The sequence below is a fragment of the Chroicocephalus ridibundus genome, chromosome 4 (genome assembly GCF_963924245.1).
Source record: "Chroicocephalus ridibundus chromosome 4, bChrRid1.1, whole genome shotgun sequence".
Taxonomy (NCBI): domain Eukaryota; kingdom Metazoa; phylum Chordata; class Aves; order Charadriiformes; family Laridae; genus Chroicocephalus; species Chroicocephalus ridibundus.
Genome location: NC_086287.1, coordinates 32,520,720 through 32,536,196, shown reverse-complemented (window position 1 = coordinate 32,536,196; position 15,477 = coordinate 32,520,720). Strand labels below are relative to the sequence as shown.

The 15,477-nt window shown below is 35.6% G+C and overlaps 1 protein-coding gene across 7 annotated transcripts in view; it reads left to right on the top strand.

Annotated features, from left to right (window-relative positions):
* NPAS3 (neuronal PAS domain protein 3) overlaps positions 1-15,477 on the top strand; it is a 625,871-nt gene that overhangs the window by 305,175 nt on the left and 305,219 nt on the right. For 5 of the 7 annotated variants that reach the window (XM_063333307.1, XM_063333310.1, XM_063333312.1 and 2 more), the window contains one exon: positions 6,522-6,604. In XM_063333307.1, coding sequence (XP_063189377.1) covers positions 6,522-6,604 — 83 coding nt within the window. The remainder of the gene's footprint in view (positions 1-6,521; positions 6,605-15,477) is intronic. The other 2 variants (XM_063333309.1, XM_063333313.1) reach the window with 1 other exon arrangement.

The following is a 15,477-nucleotide window of genomic DNA, read 5'->3' as shown; positions in this document are numbered from 1 at the left end:
GGGAAAGCAAAAGGAACAGGCTCATAAAATAGATGAAAACTTACACTAAGACAGATGCTTATCTAGTTTCTTTTTTCCATTCACTTTGGATCTTTTTTAATGGGAGGACACATTACGTGTCTTCAAATCCATTGATTCCAGTCCAATTAACAAATGATATAGTACTTTCTGCTTTTTTGACAACATTTTAATTTGATCAGTTTTAAATTATTGAAACCAAAAAAGCTATTAAAAAAAGTTTAAAAGTATTAAGCAACTTGAACTCAAAAAGCAAATTTTACTAAAAATTCTTTTAATTCCTGGAGCTTTTGATAAAGCATCATAGATGAACTACTGGAAATAATAAAACACATCTGTAATTGTGTTACATAACATTTTCTTTAATTAACCAGTGCATTCTTGATAACTACTTAGTTATTCCACGGAAAGTTTTGATTTACTTTCTCAATGATGGATTCCCCAGTCATGAATACATGCTCTGTACCAGTGACCGGAAGATGGACATCCAGAATAATAGGCATTCGTGTACCCAAAAAATAGATTTGAAATGCCATTGTTAGCTTTGTAAGTTGATTATCATATATTGCATTATGCATCTTACATGTAGTCCTTTGTGACAAATTTGTTCTGATACTTTATTGCTGTGATACTTAGTTGGTAATGGCACAGCATTAATGATTCCCATAGCTTTACTAAACCAAGATAAAATACCTTTCCACATATGTTGCAACTCCATCTAAGATTTATTTCTTCTTCCCATCTGTGAAGGTGGATGAGCGACCTAAATTTTGGATCATATGATGGCTTAAGGTGAGGTAGACTGGTGACATCATTTAATTTCTTTGGATACCCTTTCCAAATCAGAGGGCAACATCTCTGCTTACTTCATGCTGGTTGCCTGTTATTCATCTCCCTTTAGATCAGGATCTGAATACATACCATCTATGCCTTCTGTCCTCAACGTATGGGTTAGGCAGAGGAGTTCACTCTTGCTGGAGATTTCTTTCAAAACTTAGAATCATTCATAAATGGGATAGCAAAGAACAATCAATGAAAAAAAAACATATCCATCACAAGATACTGAATATGAAGTAATAGAATTAATTAAGAAAAAAAAAAAAGCTGTGGATCTTAGCATACGTAAATACTGGCCTTTCTTTCAGAGCCTAATGTTGGTTACGCTTTGCCCTTCCCTGACATTGCATCTTCTGTTGTTCAGTTTAGCCCTTCAGTTAGTGTCCCTGTCTTTTCTAAATCCCAGCTTTTAAACATTTCAAAATTGCTTTTTATGTCTCATAGGAAAGCCCCAAGATTTTAAGATGACATCTCACCTCTTCCTATAAAACCACTCTCATTGTCATATTCACCTGCATTGTTCTTTCATGAGCATTTGGGGTTGTTCCTAGAAATAACAAAAGATGCATTTTCATGTAGAATCTACTTTAGACCAAGGCAAATGTATTAGAAATCGTATTGTAATTTCTATAGACCTTTTTTTCTACTTTGAAACGAAAAATGTTAAACTCTGGAAAAGAATACTTAAAAGATTATAGCCACACTCATGCTGTGACCTGCTTTGCACATACAGTCATCTGAGACAATTCAGACAACTCAACTTCTTATGCTCTCAGCTGAAATGATCATCATGTATTTTGTTGATATCTACAGGGAGAAATATTAGCCAACCCTATGTGAAGCTTCTATGCAATCAGCCTGATATGGTTACATATTTTGTGAATAAAACGGATAATGTTCTTTTTGGTGGAGTGTTTATAAACATTCATATTTATGTAGATCTGTTCAGGCTTTCCTAATTAAAGTCTGACTTTATTGGCAGTCATAATTCGAGCTCTTCAAGATCAAAAATGTGGGCTCTGTTTTTTTTTTAATTCTTCAGGCAGCAGATCACCTAAAAGAATGTAGTGGGATGGCCGTACACCTTGGACCTCTGCTTCCAAACATACAGAAAAGTGCTGCTCAGAAAAGTCAACAGACATTAAATAAAAAATAAGGATCTTGAGGCTATTTGACCCTTTATAACTAAATAATAGTTCAGGGGAATTAAGAAGTTCAAGATAGTTTTTAAAACTAGTTTAAAAACTATTATCAAAGCAACAGAATTTAAAAACTCTTGGTCTGAATTTTACCAAACTTTCCACAAAACTAATTTATGTTGAAAGGTGGCATGCAAAGGCTCACAAAAGTATTTTAGGGGGAGCCAATTATTGTGCTGGTGATGTGTGCTTTCACTCCTAGTGATCAAGGAATACTGCTTCTGCTTAATTAGAACTCTGTCTTCACTACTAGAACTAGTCACAGTGAACATCAGTCTTTGGTCATCCTGTGCTCCAATAGCTTAGAAGTGAGTTTAAGAGGAAATCCTCTCTCTTCAGGATGCATGGAAATCTTTGCTGGTAGTCTACGTTTTTCTTTTCCATCCTTTCCCACTCTTCCTAGCACAATTGTGAATGCTCTTCAGACTGCATTAAGCATGCTTAGACTGCCCCCAAGACACACTGAAAGGGATGTGGTTCTTCCTTCACCTCATGCATAGCCAGATTAGTCATTGAGGGAGGAAATTTAAAGAGGAATTAGTCAACAGTTAGAATTTTTTCCTTGTTAATAGCTTGTTACGGAATAATCCTATGCCAGGAATAGACTTGTCAGTCTGGATAGTGAAAGTCATGGTCCAATGCCATGAAAAGTAAAAGATTTTAGTAGACAGATTCCTCTGCTCCAGCACTACAAAGTGCATGTGTGAAAACAGTCTTTCTATCATCTTGTCACTATTAACAGTCAATATTTAATACAAATATTGGTTCAGTCAACTTTTTGATTAACCTCAACAATTGTGCATTCAAACCTTAAACTTTATCAATTAAATGTAGACAGTACAAAATATGACCACATGTGAAAAAGCCTATTTAGAGATGTTTGTTCACACCACTAAAACAATAGAAGCTTGGAAGAAGAATTCAACCTGCATTTGGAACTCGTTTCCTTTGTGACTCCTGTTGCAGTTTGGTACACATGCTTCACCCTTCTCCACATCCTAATTTCCCCTATTTCCTGTTACTCAAAAGAAGAAATTTATTTCCTGCATGCAGTATTTTGTTTCTGTAAAGAGTCTGCATTTAAAATGGAATCCACATTTTTAAAAAAGACGTGCATCCACATCCTTAGGTCTGTGAAGGTTGTTGAGCTACTTTGATTTATAGATGTTGTGGTATAAATCCTAAATCCCTTGCTTTCCAAGATTTCTGTGAGCAGCTGAGCTATGGCTGCTGATGGTTCCATCCACAGGATAAGAGATTTAGAGATGACTGGCTGTGGCTTGTGTGATGGAAACCAGTTCAGTATTTATAGTTTATTTTTTGAAATTTTAGAATAAAATAACAACGTGGCCTGCTTTTTAATCCAACCGTTTTAGTCTATGTCTTCCTTTCATCTATTGTCATGCCAGCAATCCGTTCAGTACAAATAAGAGGCTTTGTGCTGTGATTGGACTGTGAGATTGCCATGGTTTTGAAAGGTATCGATGTGATATGCGTTTGTGTACCCAAAATAGTGTATTTCTTCTGATGCAGATAGGTATCAAGAAATCTTGAAAGCTTAAGTAAAATAATGGGGCAATAAAGTCAAAAGATCAAATAAGTTTGTTTCCCTTATTCTATATTTATCTCAATATTCTTGTCTCATTCCTCAAAATGTGAAGAATGATAGTTAGGGAAATGGATGAAATACAGAAAGAGCATGTTTAACATCTATTCAGTTACCAAATAGGAGTCACATTAAGGCTAGCAGAAGGATAATGGTTTTCTGTGTAACATATTTATGCTGGTTGTAAAATTAGGAACTGTCATTACAGCCCCACATCACCTGAGTAAGTGCAAGACACATAAATCCAAGAGTTTTACTGCTATAAAAATGTCAATGAACTGAATGGCATGAAAGTACTACAAGTTATTTGTCTACGTGTATACCAGCCACTAGGATGCAGGCATTCATAGAGGATTTAATTGACAAATTTTAAAGCTAAGCTCTGGCCCTCATGTTTTCTAGTTAACTCACTGACCTTGAAGTGTTTTCATTTGAGCTGTAGAACTTTGAGTGTCCCAAGTATGAAGAACTGATGACCTACCTGTAAATAAAAAGTGTTGCACTGTCTTCATGCACTTTATTCAAGTTATGATACTCACATGCAAAAAAACCTACTGTTAACAATTAACATCATAGAACTAGATTCAATATGCAATAGATATACTTTATACTAGGGGATTGTAAAGGAAGGATATGGGCAGGAAACAGAACATTAATTGTAAGGTAAATTCCAAATAGTGATGTGTTCAGATAATGTGGGGAAAATATAACCCAGTCGAGATGGAAGAATGAAAGGACCTAAAGGATTTCAGGGAGGTTTTGTGGTTTTCTGGGGTCTTTTGCTTTCTGCAGTGCTCTTATGGAGACTGCTATGAAGCCATGCCTAGCAGGTCAAAACTGAATTTCCTTTTCATTTCTGGTAGATTATAAATGAAATGTCCATACAAAGCACAGTGCTAACTGATAGCAATCATAATGGGAATACTGATAATCTTTAAAGTGCTATATATTTTGTTTAGTCCCACAGCTAAAGCTAAAGTTTCTCTCAGAAACATAGGTGCAGCTCCAGTTGAAGCAAGCATTTGATAACTTATCTGGAGGCAGAGTAAGGAAAAAAGTAGGATCATCTTTAAGTCTTTCTCCAAAGAAGAAAGTTAAAGGAGTCAAAGTTGCTAGAAAATTTAATGCGCTTTTATTTTTTTCATGAAATAAGCGTTGCTGTTTATAGTAGGCATCACTACAGCTATAAAAAAGATGAGACAGTGCGAAGAGAAACAAAATTATTTAGAATCGGAAAGCTGATATAGAAAAATATAAGACTGACTATCTAAAATCTGTAGAAGAATAATATTATACTAACATGTCTGGTCAGTCACTATACTAACTGAAGTTAAAAAAAAAAACAAGTACAGCAGTTGGTCTGTTACCAACTTTAGTTGCACTGTAACGCTGAAGTCTTGAAGAAGACTTTTCTCTTAAGTTGTTAGCATCCGTGTCCTTGAATACCATCAGAGAAAAGAGGACTTAGAAAATACTGGCTCTACAGCAGTCACCATTTGTAATTACGAGCTATTGTCTGAATCTATCAGTAATGAAGCCACCTGTTTCCCCAGTATAAATAACTTAGAATTTCCTGCAGGGAAATTATATGAAGCATCAATAAGGAATGGTATTACATTTTTAGGTCAATATGACTATCATTACTTGGCATTTATCTTTTCTTACTGATATCATGTTTGGCAGACAGTATCATAGAAGACTAAGAAATTGTTGCTCTATATTTTGTTTTCATTCATGTTAAATTAGCCTGTTCAGTAATGGCAGTCATCCATTTTGCTTGTTTTAGTGGATCCTTGGTATTTCTTTTTTCTTATCGTGTGTTGTAAAGAGAGCAATATGTAAAGATGCACTAGTGCTGTGATGGTTCCAGAGGCATTAGACCATCAGGATCTTTGGATGTAAATGCTTTTGTATACACTTTAAAAGGGTGCAGAATGAACTTCACCTCTTCTCTCTGCTATGGTCATGCCTGGCTTTGGCACTAAGACAGGAAAGGAAGGGAAAGTTCCTGCAGCCCTTCACCCTCTTCTCAGTGCTCTAGCTTTCTCTGGTCGTGTGCCAAAGACAGCCTAGACCTACGAAGAAACCTCAGTTTGCAGTAGCTGCCTGTTCTTGGTTATACTCAGAGTTGATTGCTGGCTTTGTGCTCCTGGCATAGAGAGTTTAACGAAATATCAGTATTATGATTTCTCCGCCTTTTTTGTAGTCACTGCTGCCTTTGAAACATAACTGCCTATTACTTTGTACTTTTAAACGATATCATTTAAATGTAGAAGCTGAAGTTTCAAGTACCTATTCCAGCAACTAACATGGATATCTGGGATGCTACAATACTTCCCTAAGCTTAGCACTAACTTTGATATCTCAGATGTGTTTACAAATGTTGACTTTTTAATGTTGTTCATTTCATCTTCAAATAAGATAAATAACATGTTCAGATAAATCTCTCATATCTTCCTAATTCCTGAGTAATATGTAGTTCTTATCCCCAAATTTCAAAAACATTTACATTATGTGTAACACCTTTTTCAATAGTATTTTTCAGTAAATACTGCATGCTGTCATCACCATGTACAAAATAACCTTCTACAGGGACTTGGGATATATTTGAATAAATGATTCATTTCCAGACTTCTTGGACATTGAAACAGAATTTTTTGAAAAAAAGAGTCTTTTTTCCTTCAAATTTGAATCACTGAAAATTACCTACCAATTTTATTTACTATAAGCAAGGCAAATTTGAAATTAACACTGGTGCATAAAATGTGAAACATATTTGAATAGTTAATGTGAAATGGTATGATCAGGGGTGCCTTAAAAATGAATGTGCAGACCTTGCAACATAACTGTTTTTTATTCAGTTATAGGTGCCCAGCGCAGGAGAAGTCCCAGTGCCCTTGCCATTGAAGTATTTGAATCACATTTGGGAAGTCATATTTTACAGGTAAATAAGTGGCTTTTCCAAGAAAAAGCAAAATAACTAGCTAGTCATATTTCTGCCAATAATTTGAACAGTATTGTTGTCAGCACTTACACTAATGAGATAGATTTTTTTTAAGATCCTATTTCCTTCTTTTTAGAAAGCCTGTGATTGGGAGAATGTTAATGAGAGGGAGGGCAAGTATTATTTAGCTGAATCACAATATTATGTTGTTTACAACTTTGCAGTAGGTGTTTGCTTGCAGAATGACTTTATGTATTTGTGTGTATGTGTGCACAAAAGAGTATTTTGTGTTGGTGATTTGATCTGCCTTATGTGTCACGTATAGATCTAGAGGGTTTTTTCCTCCCACTTTGGTTTATGAGCGCTGTTTTGCTCCCTGATATCCCAGTTGTCACAATTATCTATCACAAATTTGCGACAATCTGCAAAGAGAAAAAAATGAACAGCAGCATTTCTCTTAGGTCTCCTTAGCTATGATAAAAACTAATCTGATGTTCGTCAAAGAATTTAGTCACACTGTACAAGTTGTTATATTCTGGGAAGATTAAACTGAAAAACAATGACCTGATGGAAACATTCTTATGCATGCTTTGTTTTGTCAGGGTTACTACAACCTTTCTTAGGTTGCAGTAATCAAACGTGGAGCAGAAGCGGTTAAGAACAAAATGTGATGTGTTTTGTCAGCAAGGCAAAAACTCAGCACTATGGAAATAAAAACCACATAGTCTTTTCTAAGTGTGGCACTGAATAACTGCTCTTATTTGGCAATGTACACAGCTTCTCAATGCAAATATACTGCTTGGTGTATTATCTTTTGAGAGGTACGAAAGAGGTAAATTAGGATATTATCATGAGAAATATTCCACTTAATTTGAAATGATTGAGAGCTATCTCTCTGTACTAACTCAGCTGTTGCATTCAAAAGCACTATGGTTCATGTCAGACTTTTCACATCTTTATAAAGTAACTAATGCAGAATAGCAACGAAGATAATTTTAGGAAAACATGAAAGCATGAGATTTACTAGTAGAATGAATTTCTCTTTGGAACAAAAATCATGAATGAAGTGATTTACTTAGTTGTACGCCCTTGACAGAGGTCTAGGTCAAGTTTTTGATTCTGTAAGCAAATACTTGTGTTATAGTTACTGTATCAAAGATATCTGCACCAGTGTCTACAGTATGTGTTTGCATATTAGACAGAAACACTGTTATGCTGCCTCATAAGTGTAGGAAAAAATGAAGAAATAGCATTTTTGTGATATTTCAGTTTATGTAATTTGTCAGTGTGTTGCTTTTAGTAAGTAAACACATACTATGTACCTTAAAGATGTGGTTTTTACTATATGAATTATAACAAATATCTAGATAAAACCTCATTGAGACTGATTTATATACACTCCTTAGGTATTAGGTATGACCCTTTATGAATGAAAATGAAAAAACCTAGCATGGCCACTTTGAAAACTACTTGACATTTGAGTTTTTCACTTATTGCATATTTAAACAATTAGTGATTTTATTACTTGTTTAAGCTAGATTCCTGTTCTGGTTTTTTATTTTTTATACATACATGTGATAAGGTAAGGTCTTTTCAGGGTATAGCTCTATCAAAGTACTTGTAAAATAAACTATCTAGCACTTGATTTTTCAGTCAAAATTACCACCAGCTTCATATTGAATATCTGTTGAGGTGTGGCCTTTTCAGAGAGGGTGGTGCTTTACCAAAGTACTTCCATTAATCTCTCAATTGATAATAGAAAGTTCCACTCTGACATTTAAAAGAGAATAGACTGTTGATGATGGATAAAGGACAAAATGAATTAATAATGGTGGCAAGTTTATCATGATATGTTAAAATCTTGTCTTGTTTTAGCCGAGTAATCAACACTTGGAAGGAAAGTCTAGGTCATGCATTCAAATGCACCCCTTTTAACAGATCTGAACAAACTTCAAAGTACTGCCTTGTGGTCTTATAGGTAGAAAGATAATCTCCAGAAACAAAATGATTTTTAAAACAACAATTAGACAGATTCGGTGGTGGAATACATTTCTAACAAGTTCTCATTTAGTCTGCTGCTCCTAGAAATTATTTTCAAAGCAGTATTGTGATAAGTATTGTTTGCAAGTGAAGTAAAAAACCTTGATTACACCTTGGGAATACCTGTGTTTGATTTCAGAGTCTGCTGTCTGAGGAAGGTGAATTAATAGTTAGTTTGTTTAATCCCTTTTGCTATTAATATTTTGAAGACTGGGTTAAGTGTAAACTCAGAAATTAAGGAGCCTCTCTAATCCTTCTAATATTTTGATACTTCAAAATTTATTGACAGACACATGAGAAGCATAATACAGTATGTTTAAAAAAAAAACGTGGGTATAGTTTATTTATAATGATGTTGTAAAACCAGAAATGGACGTGCACATTGTGATATTTTACATCTTGATTCTACAAGCAAGTAGTGTCAGTCATGTCAAAAAATTTCCAAGCCACAGATGATTGCTGTATATCATGCTGAAGAGATTCCCACAGTAGGTTTGAAGCCAAAGACAGTATCGACTCTGTGCTTGTGGGAAAAAAGACACCACAAAACGTGAATGCCCAAACACTATTATACCAGAATCTTCAAGTCAGGGCAAAAAGTCTTTCAAATGTTTTCCAAGTAAAATCACCTGAATGATGGACAGTAGAAATGTTTGCAATAGAGGAGAAAAATAGATAATGGCAATATGTTAATTAATTTTTGACAAGATTTTTGATTTGACAAATTGTGTTCTTTGTTATCTTCTACATTCTTCTTCTGAAAAGGGGTGTTATAATGAGAATGGACTTCAGTAAAGACATCTTCAGTTTTAAATTTCTGTATGTATTTTTTATATTTGTTTATTAAATAAATCCAGTAAAAAAATATTACTCCTGGTACCTGCTATTCAAAAATTTGGCTGAAAATGGTTGTAAAAATTAGCAAGAAGATTATTATTTTTTTCAGGCGCCCTGGATTTTTTTTGCAGCTTCATTGCTGTTGAGAAGGTGTGGAAAAGGGTCAGTAACCCCATATTCTTCATATAATCAGGAATGATCAGGAAATGTAGAACTAAATATAGAGAAAAGGGAAAGTTAGTGAATATATTTGCATATGCAAATTAGCTTAATTGATACTGCTTGCCTCTACAGGGATTTTTCATTACAAACTGGAGTGCTACATTGTTCAGCTCATATTGAGTAATTTAGTAACTAATGAGACCAGTTTGCACTAATTTGCATATGATAAATGAGCTTAATTGCAGTAAATAACTTGGAGGCATAATTACTTAATTTTCCTGTGTTGCATGGCTTTTAAGTTCACGTATGAACAACTCAAGATAATTTTGCATATTTAAATTAGTTGCTTTTAAAATTCTTGAACAAAAAGAACACACCTTACAATTTGAACTGTAAAACAATTAAAAGTAAAATGTACAGTATTTTCAAATAAAATTTAATATTTTACAGAATACATATTTATTCCTTTAAAAATGCCAATGCCTTCTTAAAGAATAAATATTTGGAATTAAACACAATTGAATAGTTTTGAAGTCAGAATAGGATAGAAAGATGATACTAGTAATAATAGTAAAACTGTGTATCTGAACTGTAATGAGCGCTACACATGTTATATTCCTGCATACAAGAGTGATAACTTTCATAATTGCATTCTTTACTTCAGTAGTGCCTAATCAACTTCACTTTCATATAGCATTATGGTACCTTACACAATAACTTAGACACCAGTTGTCTTAAATTGTCTATACTGTTCTACCTCTACCTGTTTTTTTGTGAAGAAATCCTTAAATCAGAGAGATACTGAAGTGTCAGTGCAACGAAGATGTCTCTTTTGTCCCAGTTTTTTTTTTTGTTTTTTTTTTTTGGTAGACTTGGTCAATGGTGAGCACTGTCATGAATAACCATTGTGGTGGAGATGTCTACCATGAGTGTCAAAAAAAACCCAAACCAAACCCAAAATCAAAATAGATGAAAGATCCCATTTCATTTCTGGTATGTCCCTGAAGTTATTGCCCATTAGATACTTTTGATAGAATTGAACTGCTGAAACTAGACAGGGAAAAAAGCTCGAACACCCAATCTCATGAACTATTCAGTCCCATAGTGAGATCTGTTGTGCACCCGTGATTTACAAGTGGATAACAATCACTGATTTCTCCTTCTGTGCCGTAAAGGGGCCCACCTACCTCCCTAGAAGCTTTTTCCTAATCCTTGTTGAGCATTATCTTGGAAATTTTGTGAGACTTGCATTTCCCTTTTACTTTATATTGTACCTTTTTCTCCCATTAAGAAAGTATTTTGTGATGAACAAGTCTTCGTAATCAGAGTATCAGATTCAACGAGGGGAAAATAAAAGGAAAGACATCCTCAGTGCAAACATTCTGACCCTATAGGCTGTATTATTCATCATCATTGAGTCAAGAGCCACAGGATACAAACCACTTAGCTTGGATGGAATGGTTCACAATTCAGAGAGCATACCTGTAGTGGATGTGCAGTTGTGTCCAAGATGACCCTGCAAAGTTATCTGCAGCATGCGCAAGGGCTGTTAGCCCCTGTTTTACTTCCCAGCAGCCTAGAAGTAGCACCACAGACTTGATCATGTAATATCCTAGAATGGGAGCGGAATTTGAACTACTTGGAAGCTGCATATGGCTTAAAATGCTGCAATTTGGCTTTATTCCATGCAGTGGTCTCAGGCTCTCCGTGAATGAAAGGCAATCTGATATTTTGTAAACATACTTCACATCCTTTTCACTCCACTGGCAGCCTCAGCTTGTGGATGGAACTTCATGGAAATTTAGTTGTGTCTCTACCCCCATCCTATAGAGAAGCCACAGGTTATTAGACCCATTGATGTTATTTCAGCTTTTCTGTATTTAAAGTCAATAAACAAACAAACCACCCATGCCCTATGGACATGAAGCCTGATGAATTGCTAGCATTGTGAACAACTGAAAGATGTCCCTCATTCTAATAGTTTTGTATTCTTTTTTGGTTTTTAGTTATTTTCTTTTATTGATGCATCCAGCACTGTAAAATAAGACTAACATGAAACTGTATAAATATATGCTGTATGTCAACATAGTTATAGTACTGTTCTTCAGAGTAGGTCCCTTATTAATTGTGTGGAATGAATGCAACATCGCTGGTTTCTAGTGAATCATACCAGATGATGCCACTACCATTTAGAGTACATTGGACTATATCTGGGTCACTGGCTTATTTTCAGGAGCATGTCAGATAAGCTTAAGTTTCCTCAGGAAAAAGGAAAATTAATAACTGTCTCTTCGCTCCAAGTGAGCCCTCTAACAGTTAGTCTTCTGTTTGTAGGTAGCTACTACCCCATCCACCTGCACTCCTAAACTGAAAGAAAGGTGTGTCCATAATTTTGTTCTAGAGGCTGATCCTATCCCACTGTCTGAGCTGTGTAATTGCAAATAACAGATTGAATCATACATGTGATAGTCATGGTCACATGAATGATCAACTAAATGCTAATGGTTACGGAACAAAAGAAAATACTTTTTCCCGTATTCAACCAGAAAAATTGGAAGTTGTTATTGGGAAAATGTTTCCACTTTCTTCTCAAGTTAATGCAGTTTTATCATCCAGTTTATAAGTGAGTGTTATCAAATACAGAAGGTGTAGAAACAAATACCAAATTTGAAGGAAGCTTTCATATAAGAGTTTTTTCTCTGTTGTCCAAATGGGTCTTGTTCTCCGTTTCTGTTATTATTTTTGCAGCACTGTTGACACCTTTTATAGGACAATGATATTCTCTAAAGCTTGGTATAGACAAAAAGTGGAAAGAATTCTCTATACAATTTTACTACAATATGTACTCATGTTTGGAAGATGTTGCTATATATCTATAGTAACTAGATTTTTTAAAATACAACAAGACACTATTCTTTTTTTCTAAAAAAAATCTTGCTGGAGAACATGTGGGTAAAGTTTTCCATACATTGTAAATATGCGTGTTCAGCATGCAACCAGTTTAGGTTATGCAAAACCTGTGGCTCTTTTTTGTTAAGGCAAAGTAGAGATTGGTGAACAGAGCAAGTTATTTACATTTATGCAGTAATGAACCATTGTGGACGAAGGTGCAAGAGTTGCACACAATTAACAGTTTCTCCTGTAGTGAAAACAAGTACTGATACTTTGCCCTGTAAACACACTGTTAGGAATTAAAATGGGCCAAACAGTACGGATAATCATAATTGAAGAAGAAAATGCATAGTTCTAAAAATTGTCTTCCCCCAGAAATGTTTGAGTATTGTAAAACTTTCATAGAATCACAGAATGTATTGGGTTGGAAGGGACCTTTAAAGGTCATCTAGTCCAACCCCCCTGCAGTAAGCAGGGACATCTTTAACTGGATCAGGTTGCTCAGAGCATCATCAAGCCTGACCTTGAATGTCTCCAGGGATGGGGCCTCCACCACCTCTCTGGGCAACCTGTTCCAGTGTCTCACCACCCTCATTGTAAAGAACTTCTTCCTAACGTACAGTCTAAACCTCCCCTGCTCTAGTTTAAAACCATTCCCCCTCGTCCTATCGCTACATGCCCTTGCAAACAGCCCCTCCCCAGCTTTCTTATAGGCCCCCTTCAGGTGCTGGAAGGCCACTATAAGGTCTCCCCGGAGCCTTTTCTTCTCTAGGCTGAACAACCCCAACTCTCTCAGCCTGTCTTCATAGGAGAGGTGCTCCAGCCCTCTGATCGTCTTCGTGGCCCTCCTCTGGACCCACTCAAACTTTGGAGTGTTTTAATTAGATATAAGCAGTAGAAAAACAAGTACAACTGGACATTAAGTTTAGAGGTAGTTCTGTGGTTGGCTAGGCTATAGCTGAGCGGAAATCTCATTTCTTCCAATATTTGAATTATTACAGGGAGCCCCATCTGACAAGAAAATGAAAAAAGTGGGAAAATAGACAGAAAAGTGTTGGGAGTGCTATAAAATATTAAGGAGAAGATTTATCTTCTCATTTGCTATTTTCAGTTGCTCTGAGTATTACATAATGAGGTTATCTCTGTATAACACTAGTCAACACAGAAATAGTGACACGAGACTAAAGGTGAGGAAGCAGCAGATGGTAGTGCTGATGGAGGATTTTTCCAGGCTGTAAAAGGTGTTAGCAGAAAAGACTTCTACTGGCTTGGAGATTTGTGAAGGGCAGTTGCTAATGATGATGTCAGTGGTACACTTTCTGAGGACAAAGAGGGCCGTTCAGCTTCATGCAGTCTGCATTGGGTTAAAGCGGTAGACCAGCAACTGACCTCTGTTAACATGTGTCAAAGGCAGGCAAAAAGAGGAAAATCTGGAAAAGCTGAAAAAAAAATAGGATATGTTGGAGAGCATAGATCTGTGCTGTCTGAAAGTAAAGATTTTTGGGATGAAGTAGAGGTTAAGTTATGCATCAGTTGCCAAAAATAAAGTGGAAGTTAAGAGATGAATTAAGAGGAAATAGTTGTTGCAGATCAAACCATGCAGGAAAGTGATCCTAAACTTTCTCTTGGCAGTGAAGAGCTGTGCATAACGTAGTAAGACAGAATGAGTACTTAACAAGTCAGAACTAAAGGTTTGGGGATCATATGAACCTCTATGAGGGAATGATTCCTATAAGACGCACATGTAGGCTACTTTGTATACTTAATTTTTGAACCTGAAACTCCTCATTGTCATTTAGAGTCTATTTTTATCAGTTTCCTTCCTGAGATGAAGTGGCATCCAGAGCGTTCAGGTACAAAACCAAAGGGGACACCAATTGCTCTCAACAAAGTGCAGTCCAGAAATTGAACATGATAAGGGAGAAAAATAGATACCTAACTTAATCTACACCTCTATTCAAAATCAAAAACATTCAGTATGCAACTATGTTTTATCTAGAAAAGCTGACAATTGTATAAAGTTCAAATTAGTCATTCAGAAACAGTGAGATAACAGTAATAAATGGGATGCTGTAATGCCTTGGTATAAACTGAACAAAACTGAGAGATTTATGATGTAAGAGATGGTGGTATATACGCAGAAGGGAGTACAACCTGGTAAAATAAATACACTTTCTAAGTGGACAGGACCAAAGAAAATAATCTGGATTATTTTAACAACATTAAATTAGGAACAAGATCTTCAAAAAACCAAACTGGACAAGGCAGCAGAATGTCAGGAACTGACTGTTGTATTGAGAAAAAGATAGACACACAATCTACTTGGAAACATTAATTTGGTGTGACGTGAAATGTCCAGTTATTAACTGCTCAAACACCTCACCCAAAGACAGTTTAAAGGCAGGAAAACACTGTAAATACTGATGTGTTGTGAAAAGAGTCATAGGACTCTAGTAAGAAAAGATTAGTATCTTGCTTTGCAGTGTGCCTTTCCAGGGATAAGGCATCTCTAGTACCAGTTTCGGCTTTATGATTTAAGGATAGATGCTATTTCATCTTTTTGCAGCTAAATCTGTAACCTACATAGGAATCTGTTCAGGTTTGATCACCAGTCTCTCCTGGAGTACTTTGTAGACTGATAGTCTTCTCAGAAGATCATCCTCTTGTAATAAAAGAGTAAACTCTTAAACCTGATGTTAATTTATTTAGAACTTTAGAAATCTAATTGCGCATTTTAACCTAGTGTAGGTGATTCAGAGTAATGATAAGTATCTGAAACTGAAAGGAGGCAGAAAAACCTCTCAGAATTTTTAATGTTGTGGGCCTCTATTCATTGTTGGATGCTCTTTTACACTTTAAATGTGTAAATGCCACTGAATGCTATGATGTGGCTCTGGTTTTACACTGGTTTAAATTGTAACAGAGGTTAGCCTAATAACGTT